The sequence below is a fragment of the Balaenoptera musculus genome, chromosome 7 (genome assembly GCF_009873245.2).
Source record: "Balaenoptera musculus isolate JJ_BM4_2016_0621 chromosome 7, mBalMus1.pri.v3, whole genome shotgun sequence".
Classification (NCBI taxonomy): domain Eukaryota; kingdom Metazoa; phylum Chordata; class Mammalia; order Artiodactyla; family Balaenopteridae; genus Balaenoptera; species Balaenoptera musculus.
Genome location: NC_045791.1, coordinates 83,318,048 through 83,335,400, shown reverse-complemented (window position 1 = coordinate 83,335,400; position 17,353 = coordinate 83,318,048). Strand labels below are relative to the sequence as shown.

General features: G+C 35.8%; 1 protein-coding gene across 3 annotated transcripts in view; it reads left to right on the top strand.

Annotated features, from left to right (window-relative positions):
• NDUFS1 (NADH:ubiquinone oxidoreductase core subunit S1) overlaps positions 1-16,458 on the top strand; it is a 34,283-nt gene extending 17,825 nt beyond the window's left edge. For 2 of the 3 annotated variants that reach the window (XM_036857467.1, XM_036857468.1), the window contains exons 14-19: positions 2,723-2,883; positions 7,506-7,660; positions 9,715-9,890; positions 10,579-10,713; positions 10,817-10,889; positions 12,425-13,927. In XM_036857467.1, coding sequence (XP_036713362.1) covers positions 2,723-2,883; positions 7,506-7,660; positions 9,715-9,890; positions 10,579-10,713; positions 10,817-10,889; positions 12,425-12,516 — 792 coding nt within the window. In that variant the 3' untranslated portion in view covers positions 12,517-13,927. Of the gene's footprint in view, positions 1-2,722; positions 2,884-7,505; positions 7,661-9,714; positions 9,891-10,578; positions 10,714-10,816; positions 10,890-12,424; positions 13,928-13,948 lie in introns of those variants that run through there. The other variant, XM_036857469.1, reaches the window with a different exon arrangement.
• The last annotated feature ends 895 nt before the right edge of the window (positions 16,459-17,353 follow it).

The window sequence follows — 17,353 nt, the reverse complement described above, 5'->3', positions numbered from 1 at the left end:
ATTTTTAAAATTTATTATTTTTGGAATAATATGTGATTGCTGTTAAAAACTACATATATATAGCAACATAGAAAATAATATATAAGAAAGTAAACATTATCCAAAATCCCACTACCCCAAACAAGCATTGATGAAACATCATACAGTCATTTCTCTATTCATATATAGAGCAAGATGGATGGATAGGTAAACAAAAATGAAATCATACTGTACATTTTTATTTATCAGAGTTTAATTTTACTTGAAGTTATCATTAAAAAATGAAGTAAAACTGAAAGAATTAAACTTTAAACTTCAGTGAAATCTTTCTTTACAGCAAGGGTTATTATTCCTAAAAGAAATTTCACCAGTTTTTGTTTGTTTGTTTCTTCTTCTTCTTTTTTTTTTTTTTTTTGTCCACACCACGCGGCATGCGGGATCTTACTTCCCCGACCAGGGATCGAACCCGTGCCCCTTACAGTGGAAGTGTGGGGTCTTAACCACTGGACCACCAGGGAAGTCCCTCACCAGCTTTTTTTACATGACTTTTTCATTACTAAGTTCTTTATTTACATTCATTTAATTGCCATCTGGAGTTTAGAGCTTTGGGGTTTGGTTTTGTTTGTTTGCTTGTTTTTGTTTTTGTTTTCAAGAAGAGATGTAGGTGCACCATTCCTTGAGTTCTTTCTTACTTGAGAATGTTTATTTTATTCCTGAAGAGAGCCTTGGCAGGATATAAAGATCTAGGGTTATACTTTTTTTGCCCTCTGAACTTCATAGATACTGCCTTTTGTAACTGTGGAGAAGAAGCCCAGTGTCAGCCATATTCTCTTCCAACCCTGTCCTATTTTTTGTTGTTGTTGTCTAGATACTTTTTTATTGATATTTCATGCTTGATATTTTATCTATGAAATTTAGTAACTTCACTAGAATATGTCTTAGTGATGGTGGTTCTCTACCATTTTTTTTTTTAATGGGACATGCACCTTTCAGTCTGAAGATTCAAGATTCTCTTTATTTTAGGAGTAGTGTGTGTGTGTGTGTGTGTATGTGATGTGTGGGATGGTGATTGTTAAAAAAATGTAAAAGGTTTCTGTTTCTCACATAACAGTGGTTCTGAAGGTAAGCAGTTTGACAGATGGTGCAGTTGTCCAAGGATGTCATCAAGGCAGGAGCCTACCTTCCTGCTTTGCTATCCTCAGTGCATTTACTCACTCACGTGTGTTTGTGTGTGAGCCTCTCCTCATGGTTCCAAGATGGTTGCTTTACTGACAGCTTCATGTGTAGGCAAGAAGAAAGTCAAGTGTGAGGGGACAAAGCAGCCAAACCAACTTCTTTGTCGGTTTTGAATAACATCATTATTGTTACTGTGATCAAAAATATTTTTAAAAAATGTATTGAGAAGAATCCTTCTCTTCTCTCTAGTTCACATCCCTATGCCCCAGAAGGTGATGAGCGTTCGTCAGGAAAATTTTCTTCTCTGATATATTTAAATGTATTTTCCATTAATTAGTTCTTTTTGTTAAGAACTCTTAACAGTGCAGATATTGGATCTCCTCTTCTATCTTTTCTGTCATTTTTTCTTTATTCTTTTGTTCTTTTTCAGTTTATTTTATATAATTTCTATAAACTGTCTTTCTTGTCCCGGTATTTACAGTCGTGTTTAATTCTGTTTTTTATTGTTTCTGGAATGATTTTCATCTCTACTTTGTTTCTCTTCTAGTTCTTTCTTGAATTCTCTGATGAAAATCTTCCATAATACTCTCTATTATGTAACTTCTCTGAGCTCTTTTTTTAAGTGAGGAGTTGTTTTGTTTTTCATTTTCTTTGAGGCTATTGAAAACTGTTTCTTATTTTTTTGAGGCTACTGAAAGCTCTTCACATTTCCTTGGGAAATTCCTCTTGTCAATGTCCTCCTTTTTGTAGTATCTAGGCATAATTCTCATGCTGACTCATTGATTGGGTCCAGCTATTTATTGAAGAATGACACAGAAGATGGGCAGGAGAGTGAACTGTTATAGTCTACAGCTTTACTTCTAATTTTTCCATCCTCCACTGTATGTGTAGTTTCTTTTGCACTTGCGATACATTTCCTCTCAGTTTTTGGTATTCAGGTAGTTACTGTGGTTTAAAGCAAAGCCCTTGACTTTAAGGTATTCTGCATTTCGATCTAGTGATCATTGCTTTCCCTACCTTCTCCTCCCTGTCTGGGACATAGAGAGTAGATAGAATATAGTAGACATGGTACTTCAGCATGGTCTCTCCTGTTACAAATCACCTGAACCTCTGTACGGGCATTCCTCAGTTTTTTCTGGGACCTATCCATAGTCATTCTGACCAAAGGATGTTTGGCTAGGGTTTTCATTCCCAATGCTTCCTTTTTGAAAATCTGTTTTATTTGATACTAGTTTAGCTATTTCACAGTAGATTGGCAAGACATTTTTGAGTAAATCTGGTTGTATGTATATCCATATGTCGACTAGCAAATTAAGACATTCACGTTAGAACTAAAACTTGGGACAGCATATTATAGATGCAAATTTGGTTAGATTTAGTTACTTCTAATGTTTGTTTATTTTATTTTTTAATTAATTTTTATGGGAGTTTAGTTGCTTTACAATGTTATGTTAGTTTCTGCTGTACAGCAAAGTGAATCAGTTATACATATACATTTATTCCCTCTTTTTTAGATTTCCTTCCCACTTCTAATGTTTTTTTAAATGAAAGTTCTTTTTTCTAAAAGGTCCTAAAGGAAGCTAAAAAACCAATGGTGGTTTTAGGCAGTTCTGCACTCCAAAGAAATGATGGGGCAGCAATTCTTGCAGCTGTTTCCAACATTGCTCAAAAGATTCGGATGAGTAGTGGTGTTACTGGTGATTGGAAAGTTATGAATATCCTTCATAGGTAAGTTGAGTAGTTGTTTTATAATCTATAATTTTGTGTATATTTTGTGTACACTGTCACATTTAGGTTTACAAACAACTTAATATTTAGCGACATTATCTCAGTAGCAGATGTGAAATAGAAACCTTTATTTTGTGTGAGAAGAAGCCAAGATAATAAATAATATTAAAAATATCCAAATTGCAGTAAGTGCTAATAAAATCTTAAAAATCTGTATCATATTTAGATACTGTGGTTCAAAAATTGCAGTAAGTCCTCTGACTTTTTTTTTTTTTTTTAATTTTATTTATTTATTTATTTATGGCTGTGTTGGGTCTTTGTTTCTGTGTGAGGGCTTTCCCCAGTTGCGGCAAGTGGGGGCCACCCCTCATCGCGGTGCGCAGGCCTCTCACCATCGCGGCCCCCCCCCCGCTGCAGAGCACAGGCTCCAGACGCGCAGGCTCAGCAACTGTGGCTCACGGGCCCAGTCGCTCCGCGGCATGTGGGATCTTCCCAGACCGTGAGCCACAACTACTGAGCCTGCGCGTCTGCAGCCTGTGCTCCGCAACAAGAGAGGCCGCGACAGTGAGAGGCCCGCGCACCGCGATGAAGAGTGGCCCCCGCTCGCCGCAACTGAAGAAAGCCCTCGCACAGAAACAAAGACCCAACGCAGCCATAAATAAATAAATAAATAAATAAATAAATAAATAAATAAATAAATGTAAGCTAACGTGAGAATTCAAATAAAGTGAGGGTTTTCTCTGGCAATATTAATAGTGCAGATATATTTTAGAAAAGTTGGAAAGAGAAGAAAGAATACAAAAACGGAAATTATCCATAGTTCACAATCTGTAGATAATTACTGTTGCAATTTTTGCGCACTTTGTTTTGGGTTTCTTTGTGTGTGTGTATAAATATTTTTTTAGTTATATAGTTGAAGTCATACTGTGTATGCAATTTTGTGTCCTGATTTTGATTGATTTTCATTACCAAACAAGAATTTCCTCATGATTAGAAATTCTTTATAAACATAAACATTAATGGCTATATAATATGAATATATATAATTTTTTTAGCCTTTCCTTTTATTTAACATGTAATTCATTTTGCATTAGTGAATGAATTTCCAATTTCCCATAATCCTTTCTACCTTAAGTATTATTTTTCAAATCTTCAAATTTGTTTAAGGATTGAGGCTAAACACTCTTAAATTTGCTAGGCAAACTTTTTTAAATTTAAAAATGTTCAAATACATTCTAAAACATTAATTTCAGTGTTCTATTTCCCCACTTATTGGTTTAATTTAGCATTGTAGTTCATCACGTAAACATTTTTTTTAAATTTTTTTTTTTTTTTTTTTTTAAATTTTTGGCTGTGTTGGTTCTTTGCTGCTGCGCCCGGGCTTTCTCCAGTTGTGGCGAGCGGGGGGCTACTCTTTTGTTGAGGTGTGCAGGCATCTCATTGCGGTGGCTTCTCTTGTTGCAGAGCATGGGCTCTAGGCACGTGGGCTTCAGTAGTTGTGGCACGCAGGCTGAGTGGTTGTGGCTCGTGGGCTCTAGAGCACAGGCTCAGTAGTTGTGGCACACAGGCTCAGCTGCTCTGAGGCATGTAGGATCCTCCCGGACTGGGGATTGAACCCGTGTCCCCTGCATTGGCAGGCAGACTCCTAACCACTGCACCGCCAGGGAAGTCCCAAAAACTTTATATTTTTTAAATAGTTTATTTGCATTGACCACCTCTAGATCCTTTCTAGCCACAATTTTTAGCATTTGAGAATTTTTAGAATAGAAAAGAGACTAGATATTTTCTTATTTTTAATTCACTTTTGAATCCATGTCTTTATTAATATTTTTTTGTTGTTTGTTTTTACTGAACGGGTACTTGATAACTTTTTAAGAAAAATTTCTGTGTCTAACAATGTCTTCCTGATGCCTTCTCACAGATGACCACTTGGCTAGATACAAAGATCACAAGTTGTTTCCTTTAATACTCAAGGTTTTTTTTCACCTTTCTTTCACATTTTAGAGAAGATCTCATCTAATCTGAGTTTTGTCTCTGATTATAACCTGATTTTATATATGTATGTGTTTTTGTCCACCTGCTCACCCTTTGGATTCCTTATTTTTGATGTTAAAAATTTCTACTAGAATATAACTGAGTGACATTCATTTGACTTTACCTTTGCCTGGGAATATCATAGAACTCTCCATTTTCAAATTGAAATTTTTGATATGGTTTTTCCTTTTAAGTTCAGAAAAAGCCAGTTGGTTTACTTTTACATTGTTATTTGGTTCATGCAGAAGCTTCTATTTGTTATGCATTGGTTGGCCCTTCAGACTTTTATCTCTTATCTTTTCTCTCATAATTTTTCTCACTTTCTTTCGATGTTTAGGTAGAATTTCTTATGTCATTTGTGAGTTTTCATTATGGAGCGCACTGACATCATTGTAATTTTTAATTGATTAACCTTGTTTTTTTATTTCATTCTTACCTAAGTTTTCCTTTTCATGAAAATTCAACGTAGTTTATTAGGATATACCTCTTAATGCTTGTTGAGAACATGAAACAGATATTTTAAAACCTTTTCTTTCCCTTTTTTTTTAGATATTTATTTATCTATCTATCTATTTATTTATTTATTTATTTTGGCTGTGCTGGGTCTTAGTTGCAGCACGCAGTATCTTCGTTGCGGCATGCGGGGTCTTTTAGTTGCAGCATGCGGGGTCTTCTACTTGCGGCATGCGGGATCTTTAGTTGGCAGCATGTGAACTCTTAGTTGTGGCATGTAGGATCTAGTTCCCTGACGAAGGATCGAACCCAGGCCCACTGCATTGGGAGCTCGGAGTCTTGGCCACTAGACCACCAGGGAAGTCCCTTGTCTTTATTTCTTATAGTATATTTCAGAGTAAAGCATATTTTCTAATTCTTGGAGAATCTTTTAATCTTTTTTTTGTTTACTCATCATTCTCGCAGAGGCAAACTTAGGTTACTTAGTTTGTTTTCCAAGATGAGGTGGGCTCTGTCATAAGTTAGCGTGTGAGTCTCTGCTCAGATCTTTGAGAGACATCAAGGCTTAGAATGAGAGACATTAAAAAAAAATATTGTGTAGGTGGGGCGGCAGGGGGAGCTAAGTTTTGAAATTGAACTTGGGAAGTGTGAGTTCTGTAACTTTGTTTATTTTTAAGATAGATTTGATTGGGAACTCCCTGGCAGTCCAGTGGTTGGGACTCCACACATTCACTGACGTGGGCCCAGGTTCAGTCCCTGGTCAGGGAACTAGGATCCTGCCAGCCATGCAGAGTGACCAAAAAAAAAAAAAAAAAAAAGATAGATTTTGTTATTTTTGGTCCTTTGCATTCCATGTGAATTTTAGGATCAACTTGTCAGTTTTTGCAAGGGATTCAGCTGTGATTTTTTAATAGGGATTGCATTAAATCTATAGATCAATTTGGGAAGTATTGCCATCTTAACAATATTAAGTCTTCCAATCCATGAACATAGGATGTCTTTCCATTCGTTATGGTCTTTAATTTCCTTCGGAGTTGTTTTGTAATTTTCATTATACAAATCTTGCACTTCTTTTGTTAAATTTTTCAAAGTATTCTATTCTTTTGATGTCCCATTAGAGAGTTTGACAGAGCAGCAGCATCTAGTGGGAGTTCGTTTGACCTGCCCTCCTCCCTTACCAAATAGGTAAAACCCAACTAGCTTTATTCACAGTAGGTCCTCAAAATGGCTACTATCTCTTTAAAGAAAATTAACAATAGCAAACTAGACCAAAGACTCCCAAATGTTCAAAGTATAGTTCTTTGAAACCTTTTCTTTAAAAGATTATTATCTGCTTGTAATAGTAATATATGTTCATTGAAAAAATTCCATAAGGACATACACCAGTGTACTAATTATAGTTTTCTCTGAATTAGTTTTATGAGTGGTGTTTAAATTTTTCCCTTTTGGTTTTCAAAATCATCTAATTTTTCTCTAATGACTGTGCTTGACTTATCAAGTCTTACTGTATTGAATAAAAATCAACTTAAGACGATTGCAGTTGGCATAAAGTTTCCAGAATTAGTCCATTAAGTATTATTTCATGAAGAAACAGTGTCCTAAGCATCTTATTTACTTTTTTGCCATTCTTAAAACAGTACAAGACGGCTGCTTCTGGTTTTGACATCTATTTCAAATGGGTAAAAAAGATGAGGGAAGGGCTTCCCTGGTGGCGCAGTGGTTGAGAATCTGCCTGCCAATGCAGGGGACACGGGTTCGAGCCCTGGTCTGGGAAGATCCCACATGCCACGGAGCAACTGGGCCCGTGAGCCACAATTACTGAGCCTGCGCGTCTGGAGCCTGTGCTCCGCAACAAGAGAGGCCGCGATGGTGAGAGGCCCGCGCACCGCGATGAAGAGTGGTCCCCACTTGCCGCAACTAGAGAAAGCCCTCACACAGAAACGAAGACTCAACACAGTCATAAATAAGTAAATAAAAGAACGTGAATTTCTTTAAAAAAAAAAAAAAAAAAAGATGAGGGAAGATCTTTGACAGCATTGAATAGAAAAGAGACTAGATATCATTTCAAGAATCACATTTAAATTTTTATAATGAAAACACAACAAGTATGCTAAAAGCTCGTAATTGTTTTACAGGATTGCAAGCCAAGTAGCTGCTTTGGACCTTGGCTATAAACCTGGGGTGGAAGCAATTCGGAAGAACCCTCCCAAAGTGCTGTTTCTCCTGGGAGCAGATGGAGGTTGTATTACTCGACAGGATTTGCCAAAGGATTGTTTCATTATTTATCAAGGTTAGTAGCATCTATGGCACTAGAAACAGAAGAGAATAGTACATTGTGTATATTAGAAACTGTATGGCAATATATTTAGTGGATTGAATATTTTCCATTTGAGAATTTCCCTACACACACACCAATTTTAAAAAAATATTTGTTAATATGTATTTTTATAGATATTTAAATGTTTTAGATTTTATATTTAAAAAAATAGGTTTATAAAAAAAATAGGTTTATTAGTTACATAGTTGCTATTGCTATTAAGAATTATCGGACTTCCCTGGTGGCGCAGTGGTTAAGAATCCGCCTGCCAATGCAGGGGACACGGGTTCGAGCCCTGGGCTGGGAAGATCCCACATGCCGCGGAGCAGCTAAGCCCATGCGCCACAACTACTGAGCCCGTGTGCTGCAACTACTGAAGCCTGTGCACCTAGAGCCCGTGCTCCGCAACAAGAGAAGCCACCGCAATGAGAAGCCTGCGTACCGCAACAAAGAGTAGCCTCTGCTCGCCCCAACTAGAGAAAGCCCGCACACAGCAACGAAGACCCAAAGCAGCCAAAAATAAATAAATAAATAAATATTTAAAAAAAAAAAAAAAGAATTATCACCTCTTTTTTTTTTTTTTTTAAGTTATACAATTTTTATTTATTTATTTATTTATTTATGGCTGTGTTGGGTCTTCGTTTCTGTGCGAGGGCTTTCTCTAGTTGTGGCAAGTGGGGGCCACTCTTCATCACGGTGCGCGGGCCTCTCATTATCGCGGCCTCTCTTGTTGCGGAGCACAGGCTCCAGACGCGCAGGCTCAGTAATTGTGGCTCACGGGCCTAGTTGCTCCGCGGCATGTGGGATCTTCCCAGACCAGGGCTCGAACCCGTGTCCCCTGCATTGGCAGGCAGATTCTCAACCACTGCGCCACCAGGGAAGCCCCTCACCTCATGTTTTTTAATAACAAAGAATTAGAAGAAACCTAAATGCCCCCAGTAGTAGTAATTTAAATTACGAAATATTATGTAACATTAAATTCAGTTTTTCAAAGAATATTTAGTGTTATTATATAATCAAGGGAAGCTTTTTTATATATATAAACAGTGTAAAAGTTAGAAAATCACGAGTCCTGTGTCATAAGACACTTAATGAATTATATTTAATAGCACTCCTTTGGCTTTTTGTGTTTGACTCATTTTCTTGAACTCTAACTCATTGCAAATATAATCAAGCTTCTTTGGAATAAATGGAGTCGAGTATTCCTGGATATTTTATAGAGAAAAGTATTATATAACTTTTCACTTCATTTAACACAAACACCATACATTTATACTAGGCTTTTTATTGCCATGCCACATAAAAAGCATTACGTAATATTTCATATCTTTAGTTTAATAAAGTTAAACCAAAATGCATAAACTAAAATCCTGTCCTAGTTCTATCCAGAGATAATCATTGATGATGGTTTAGATATGCACAGTTCATATGTACTTCTATGCATATGCAAACATGTACATAAATGAGATCAAACTTTAAATATTGTTCTATAACTTTTTCAATTAACTAAAGTTTCTTTTTTCTTCCAACACTTCTGTTAAACTTTTAATGAGTGATAGTCTTTCAGCATACTATTTTCTGTAATCGTCTGTTTATGCTCTTTATCGTACTCCTGTATGTCATACTCCTGACACTTTTTGTTCCTCCACCATTTCAGTTTACTTTACCAAATTTCACTAACATACATCTGAGCGTTTCCACTTTGTAATGATCAAGAAAAATGATACACCTAGTTGCCCATAATATGTGTGTTTATGCTGTTATACGTATTTGTGTATTTGCAAAAATTAATCTGGGAAGACACATACCAAATGCTTTCACGATAGTTTTCTTTGGGAAGGGAGTTTAACTGTGGGCAAAGTGGGCTTTAATTTTTATTCCAAATACTTCAATACTATATTGTTTTAATTTTTAAAACACTTATAATTATAAAAATGTAATTTTAAAAGGGTATATCCTGTGTTCATGTATAATACCTAATCAGCTTTGTGCTAAAATGTTGTTTGCCATTTTCCATCTTTTCGCAGGACATCATGGTGATGTTGGAGCTCCTATAGCGGATGTTATTCTCCCCGGCGCTGCTTACACAGAGAAGTCTGCTACTTATGTCAATACTGAGGGCCGAGCTCAGCAGACTAAAGTAGCAGTGACACCTCCTGGCTTGGCAAGAGAAGACTGGAAAATTATAAGAGCGCTTTCTGAGGTATTTGTCCTTAGTGATGCTGCTAATGGAATGTTTGACATGTTAGCTTGTCAGAATGATTTTCGAAGTCAAGGAAGATGCACGTCTGAAATGCAGAGATGATTTGAATAATCTCTGTAGGAAAAACGTGTTCAGAAAACGGGGATTTGGGGAATTCCCTGGCGGTCCAGTGGTTAGGACGCCACACTTTCACTGCGGAGGGCACGGGTTTGATCCCTGGTGGGGGAACTACGATCCCACAGGCCACGTGGCGTGGCCGAAAAAAAAAAACAAAACCATGGGGATTTGAAATAGGTGTTTTTACTTTTGACTTGTCTTTTTAACTCTTTGACTATAAAAAGAAGCATCATGAGATTTAAAATAATAATGTACAGTTGTCTGTCAACTTTATATATGAGCAATAGCAGGTTAGCCAAAGCATTCAAATTTAGCAAAGCATTTCTTTATTTCATAATCAGTGTATTTTCTAAAAACAAATTACTAATGTATTGACAGCTGTTTATGAATTAGAAGAATTATTGACAGTAGTATTCCCCACTTAACCACCTGCTTAATATACATACAAATGGACACCAATATATTTTTCATAGTAGTACTGCATTATTTTACCATAGTTGCAATGATGTATTATTTGAAATTTTTAAGTATTAATACTTTATGTCAATTTTTGGAACCTGTTATGTTACAGATTGCAGGTATGACTCTTCCATATGATACTCTGGATCAAGTAAGGAACAGATTGGAAGAAGTCTCTCCTAATCTTGTTCGATATGATGATGTCGAAGGAGCTAATTATTTCCAGCAAGCAAATGAGCTTTCCAAGGTAAAAACACGCCTATATGCAGTTTTCATAATAATGTATCCTCTGGTGTAACAGTACTGATTTTCAATACTATTATTATTGATCTCTTACTCTTTTTTTGCAGCTAGTGAACCAGCAGCTTCTTGCTGATCCACTTGTTCCACCTCAGCTAACGATAAGAGACTTCTACATGACAGGTACGCAGCTGTCAGCATGACTGCCCAACATGAAAGGTAGAAAGGAGTAAAATCACCTAATTTAGCATTATGATTCCAACGTGCTAGTGGTAGTATTTGATGTTTTTAATCTCAGAAGATTTTTCAAATATCAGAACTAATGTAACTTTATATTTTCAGATTTTACTCTAATTTCTTTTCTTTCTGAAATGTAAGTAGAGTTTGAAAATCCAAGAATTAACAGATTTTAAATATAAAATTTTACTACTGTATGAAGAATTACTGTGTAGCAATTTAGGGAGAATTTTCTAAGTGACAAACATCTGTGAAGGTTTTTCTGAGACTTACAGTAGAAGAATCAAAACACTAAAATGTGAAACATGCTAAATGGTGCTTCTGATGTAAATTGTTAAGAATGTGCTTAAGGAATGCAGACTAACAAACTTGTTTACTACAGATTTTACAACACTTGATATAACATCTAGGTTATGAGGTAGTTGATAGACAATTTAAAATAATTTTCTGTCTAAAAGCAGATAGGAGTATATTTTTCAAGTTCTTGGTGCAGTTTGTATCTAAGGTTTTTTTTTTTAATTTATTTTTATTTATTTATTTTGACTGTATTGGGTCTTTGTTGCTGCATGCAGGCTTCCTCTAGTTGCGGCGAGCAGGGGCTACTCTTCTTTGAGGTGTGCGGGCTTCTCGTTGCGGTGGCTTCTCTTGTTGCAAAGCATGGACTCTAGGCGCACAGGCTTCAGCAGTTGTGTCACGCGGGCTCAGTATTTGCAGCTCATGGGCTCTAGAGCACAGACTCAGTAGTTGTGGCACACGGGCTTAGTTGTTCCGCGGCATGTGGGATCTTCCCGGACCAGGGCTCGAACCCGTGTCCCCTGCATTGGCAGGCGGATTCTTAACCACTGCGCCACCAGGGAAACCCTAAGATTATTTTTAATAGGTTTTTTTCAGTTGTATTATAAAAGTTATGTTCATTGTAGAATACATACCTAAGCCCACAAGAGCAAGGAAAAATCACTATGATCCCACTACCCAGAAATAACTATGTTTAACATTTTGGCCAGTCATCCAGGGATATACACATATATTAATTTATTTAAACTAAAAATGAGATTACTTATTTACTCTGGGAGAGAGGGTTTGGACAGCTTTATTGAAATATTCACATACATAAAATTCACCCATAAAGTGAATTCATGGATTTTATTATACTGTTCTGTAACCTTTTTTCAATAATGGTATATTACACATTCTTTTCCTATCTTTAATACTTTTCTATATTTTTAATGGTTGCATACTGCCCCTTTGTATGGCTGTATATAATTATTTAATCATTCCTAGGAGTACTTATTAAAAGCATTTAGCTATTAAGGGGCTTATCTTCTGAACTTATTGATTTTACAATGTTTACGTATAGTTACATAGACTCTTCCAGTCTTTTTTGTTGTTGTTGTTCCTGAATATGTGCAACAGGAAAGTTTTACTGTGTGCTTCTTTTGAAGTTGTATTATCAAAACGCACATTTTCTTGATATCTTTCAGATTCAATTAGCAGAGCCTCACAGACAATGGCTAAATGTGTCAAAGCTGTCACAGAGGGTGCCCATGCAGTAGAGGAACCAACCATATGCTGAAACATCTACTAGCACCCAGTTAGTTAAAGGACAGTTACGTTGGCATGATCTCTTAGAGGTGTATCTCTCTAAAAAATAATCTAAATGATGTAATATTTAAGGTTCTACCATGCTTTATTTGAAAATGATATTGCAATTAACAAAGAACTTTGAGGTTTCCAAACATTTATGTATTGTGTGTATACGTTAAATAGTTTAATAAACATGTGTAGATGGCCTTTCATGTAAAAGCACTAATAATCTTTGTGACATAAAAAAGAAAATCCTTAAAATATGAATTTTTGTTTATCTTCATTGATCACTTATGTTTGTAAAATGGATGAAATAATAGCTTCCATTAGGACCTATTTTTTTCTAGTGCTAAAGAAAAGATTTAAGTATTCTGTGAAGCTGGGTAAATAGAAAATATATATAATATAATCATACATCAGATGTGTATCTTGGACAGCGCTAATAATAATCATAATAATGATGGCTAATGATTATTTAGGATTTTCTATGTACTCTAAGCACTCTGGTTTTACATACATTATCTTGTTTTGTCCTTTTACATCCCTGTCAGACAGTATTATCTCATTTTACAGGTGAAGAAACGAAAGCCCAGGGATATTGGGTAGCTTGCCCAAGGCCACAGCAAAAAAGTCATAGAATCAAGCCTGGTTCTCTGACTTCAAAGCCCATTGTTCTTAACTGCTGCACATAATTTCCTCCCATTAGTACAGATTCCATAGGTTGTTACGTCTAAGAATCAGTATTGAGAAGCTTAATGGATAACACATTTTTCTGTTTTCTCTTGAATCTGTTTATATAATGTCATGGTGATTTATGGGATATTTTTCTTTGTATAATAGATTGCACACACATACACCCTTGGAATGAGGGAGGTTTCAAGAGATATAATTTAGGTCCTCATTCATGTTCCATATTTATTATATTAACACCATCTGTAGTATTAAGTCAACTAAATTATTCCAGTAATAAAAGACAAAACTAACAGCTCTCATAATTTTCAATTGTCAAAAAAAGTTTAAAATTTCCAATTAATCTAGGAGATAATCTAATGCTATATTAATTTGTTTTCAAAATCTATGTTCAGAATCCTTTGTTTTGTAATCCTTATTCCTTTTTGCTTTCATCAAAGACTTAGCCCAACTATAGGTTGCGATTTTACTGATATAACAGAGGATAAAAATTTTAGACTATAGTATGTCACCAGTACTTTATCTTCAAAAATTGTGCAAAATTTGTCGCCTGTTAACAGTTTTTTCAGAATTATTTTATTCACTTCAGTCATGAAGTTGTATACTTCGCTTAAAGTACTTTGCTTAAAATTCTCAGTTGCCTGAAATTGTATAAATTGTATAAATTCTTGCTGAAAGTCTTTGAATTTAATACAAACCTCTTATCTCTCTCTTCCTTCTTTATCCCTTAGCACTGTTGCTGACCTCAAGGGGGCAAACACTTTCAGTTTTGTGTTTTGCACAGTACTCTTCAATGAATGAGTGTAGATTTCATAGGATTCTTGGTGAGGGAATATTGCATTCAAATGGAGAAAAGGTGATATATAACTAAGATGGTCCAGGATCCTAGGACTGCCATCTAGGCAGCATGTGTTGAACTTGGAATTCTGTAAAGAATACCTTGTTTGGGCTAAGTAGTACTCAATAAAATTTGTTGGTTTTTACATAAAGTAAACATGAAAGTCTGTCCCATGGGCACCTATTAGTCACTTAATGCTAAATATTAAGGTTATTGTGACCATAAACATTGATGATGGTTGCAAAACTTTCTGAAGAAGAGAGCCAGATAGAAGAAAAATACATATAGATGAGAAGCATAACAGCTGATGGAATTTTGATTCTAAGCAACGAGGGAGTCAACATGAGAAATCTACAGAGGATCAAGGCCAAGTCCTTTTAGGTGAAGACGGCAGTCTGGAAAGACCCTGGAATAATAAATAATACCATTTAGAAAAGACATTCTAATATGTGCCATTAAAGCTTTAAGTACATTGTGTCTAATTTTCACAAAACCCTGCTAACAATCGGTATTAAGACCCAAGAAATATCAAATAACTCGCCCATTGTTACCCAGTTAAAGACTAAAGGCAAGAATGTTTAATTAGAGATATTTTTTACTGTCCCATTTTGCCTCAAAAAACCTTGTGGACCACTATAAGAATTGAATAGATATACAGGAAAAATTTTAAAGCCTAAACTTCATACAGAATACCCCCCAAATTTATTGTGAATTGTAGTATAATGAATACATCAATAAAAAGTATTATACCTTATTAACAATACTCAGTATACAATAATTTATTATTGTTTGGTGCTGAGTTGTTTAAACACTGTTTCTTGCCAGGTCAGACAGATCTTGTTCAACTTTGGAAATATTACTTGGAAAAATTTAACTATTTCTTCATCTGTAAAATGAGGATAAATGTTCTAATAATTGTACCTACTTCCAACCTTATAGGGTTGTTATGAGGAGCAAGTCAGAAAGCCTCTAAAACTTTCTTGGCCTATTTCCTGACACATAGTGAATGCTCAATGTGCTTAGGGACTGAGAACCATCATTATAGGAAAATGTGTATTCAGAACTTTGCTGGATGTTTCAGGAGGTTGCAACTAACCATCCATGGGAGCCCTTGAAGTCCCCCTTCTAAGTGAATTGAGTAAAAAACTCAATTCCATTGATTGTGAGGGAAAGTCATGCCTAATATAACCTCTAGCTGCTGTTTTCCTAAAGAAATGGATTTCTTTCCTAAGACTCGAGAATTAAATGACTTGTCCAAGGTCAACCCAAGTAACAGAATACTGCTACTACAAACTGTCCACCAGCGTTGTGAAGATTAACTTATTATGCAGAGCTCTGCATATTTTGATGGAATTTTTACTAGTCACAGTAAGATTTACTGAGTCTGTTGGATTCTAACGCTTAAAAGAGACTACTTCTGAAAGCAAAAACAAAAGGCAGTGCAATCAGAAGAGGGAAAACTATATGCTGGTGATAGAAAGGGTACTGAAGGAGGGTAAGAGCTATTGATGGGCATAAAAGGGGACAGGTGAATTCTTATGCCAACATGAACCTTTAGCTAATATAAACTGTCAGCTTTATTGTTGCCGAAACAAATTACCCCACCACGATTCAAGCTCCCACGGGGAGAGGAACTAAAGCAGCTTAGCAACAAAAGCAGTGGTAAGAGGTGGTTTTTTTTTTTAATGTTAACAATGTCATTCATGACCACTGTTAAAATGTCACTAGCAAAGTGATTACAAACCCCTGTTACCAAAGGCCCAGTGTGGCTGGGGAATAGTTCAAGCAGAAATAAATGACACGCGTGAGTATGACAATTTTTTAGACATTTTGTAAGGTTAATCCTACCTTAGCATAGCTAGACCTTAGGTCTGTGATTGACCCAACTTTTGGAAACAAGTACACGTGAAAAAAATGAACCTTGATAAAGACATTTCGGAACCAAAAAAGCGTGTGTGTATACATATATGGCCACCTTTTATAAAAAGATAAAACTGATAATCCCCAAATAATTTTCTAATAACCAGTATTTTAAAATGTCTTAACAGTTGCACAGTATGTTGCTTATTTCATTTAGCCCAAGAGACAAGAATGTTAATGAGAAATTTGATTAGACCTCAGATCTAGCTTGTAAGAGAACAAGGATCTCAGAGCCAAATACCCTTTTGCTTAAAGTGTTTTATGGTTTTTATTACTGAAAAATTTTAAAGATTAAAGACTTACCTATGACTGATATTCAAACTATGATTGATATTCAAAATCATTGACATCTTAATATTTTTTAAATAACTTACCCTGAAAAGCATATGTTGATATTGAAAAATAGGGTAAAATGTACAGTCTAGGACTAGTAATTAGTTTACAATATTTAATTGGAATTTGTATATAAAGAGATCATAAGATGAATAACAATTTCCTTCTTATTTCTTTTTGGCCATGCTGCACGGCATGCAGGATCTCAGTTCCCAGACCAGGGATGGAACCCATGCCCCCTACAGTGGAAGCGCGGAGTCTTAACCACTGGACCACCAGGGAAGTCCCTAATTTCCTTCTTAGATGCATATAATTTTGGATCTGAAAAGGACTGTAGAAAAAAATCTAGTATTACACATACCTTTGGTAATTATGGAAATGGAGGTCAAAGAGAATAAGGAGTAAATTAGGGACAGATCCTGTGATTTGAACCAGCCCTTCCGACGCCTGGTTCATTGACATCTCAAAGCCTTAAATTCAGCTCCAACATTGATTAAAGATTTGCAGAGTATCTGCTGTGTGTGAACTACAATATTAAGTATTAGGACTACAAAGAAAAATACATATATGAAAAGTATCTCAGCAGATGCAAAAAAAAAACTTAATTGTGTTTACCTCTAGGTAGTTCAACTAGTCTGAGGAATAGCATAAAGAAAAGGATTGTACACCTCTATCATTTGAGCATTTGAAGGCTTTTACAATAAGAATATATTGCTTCTATAATTTTTAAAAACATTGCTTAAATGAAAAATAGCAAAACAAAACATTTAAGTTGATGAAAACTAAAAATAGCAGGATGCAAAATTGTATGTGTACTACATGTGGTTGGCAGCCTCTAACATGGCCCCAGTGATCCCTGCCTCCTGGGATTCACACCCTTTTGTCATCTTCGCTCCTTGCATGTGGGCTGGACTTCCTGATTCACTTCTAATGAATAGGGATGTCTCTGCTGAGATGAAGTTTTAAACAGTCTGTGGTTTCTGTCTTGGGCTCTCTGATGCTCTCCCTCTCAGATCACTGCCTGCCATGTTGTGAGGATACTTAG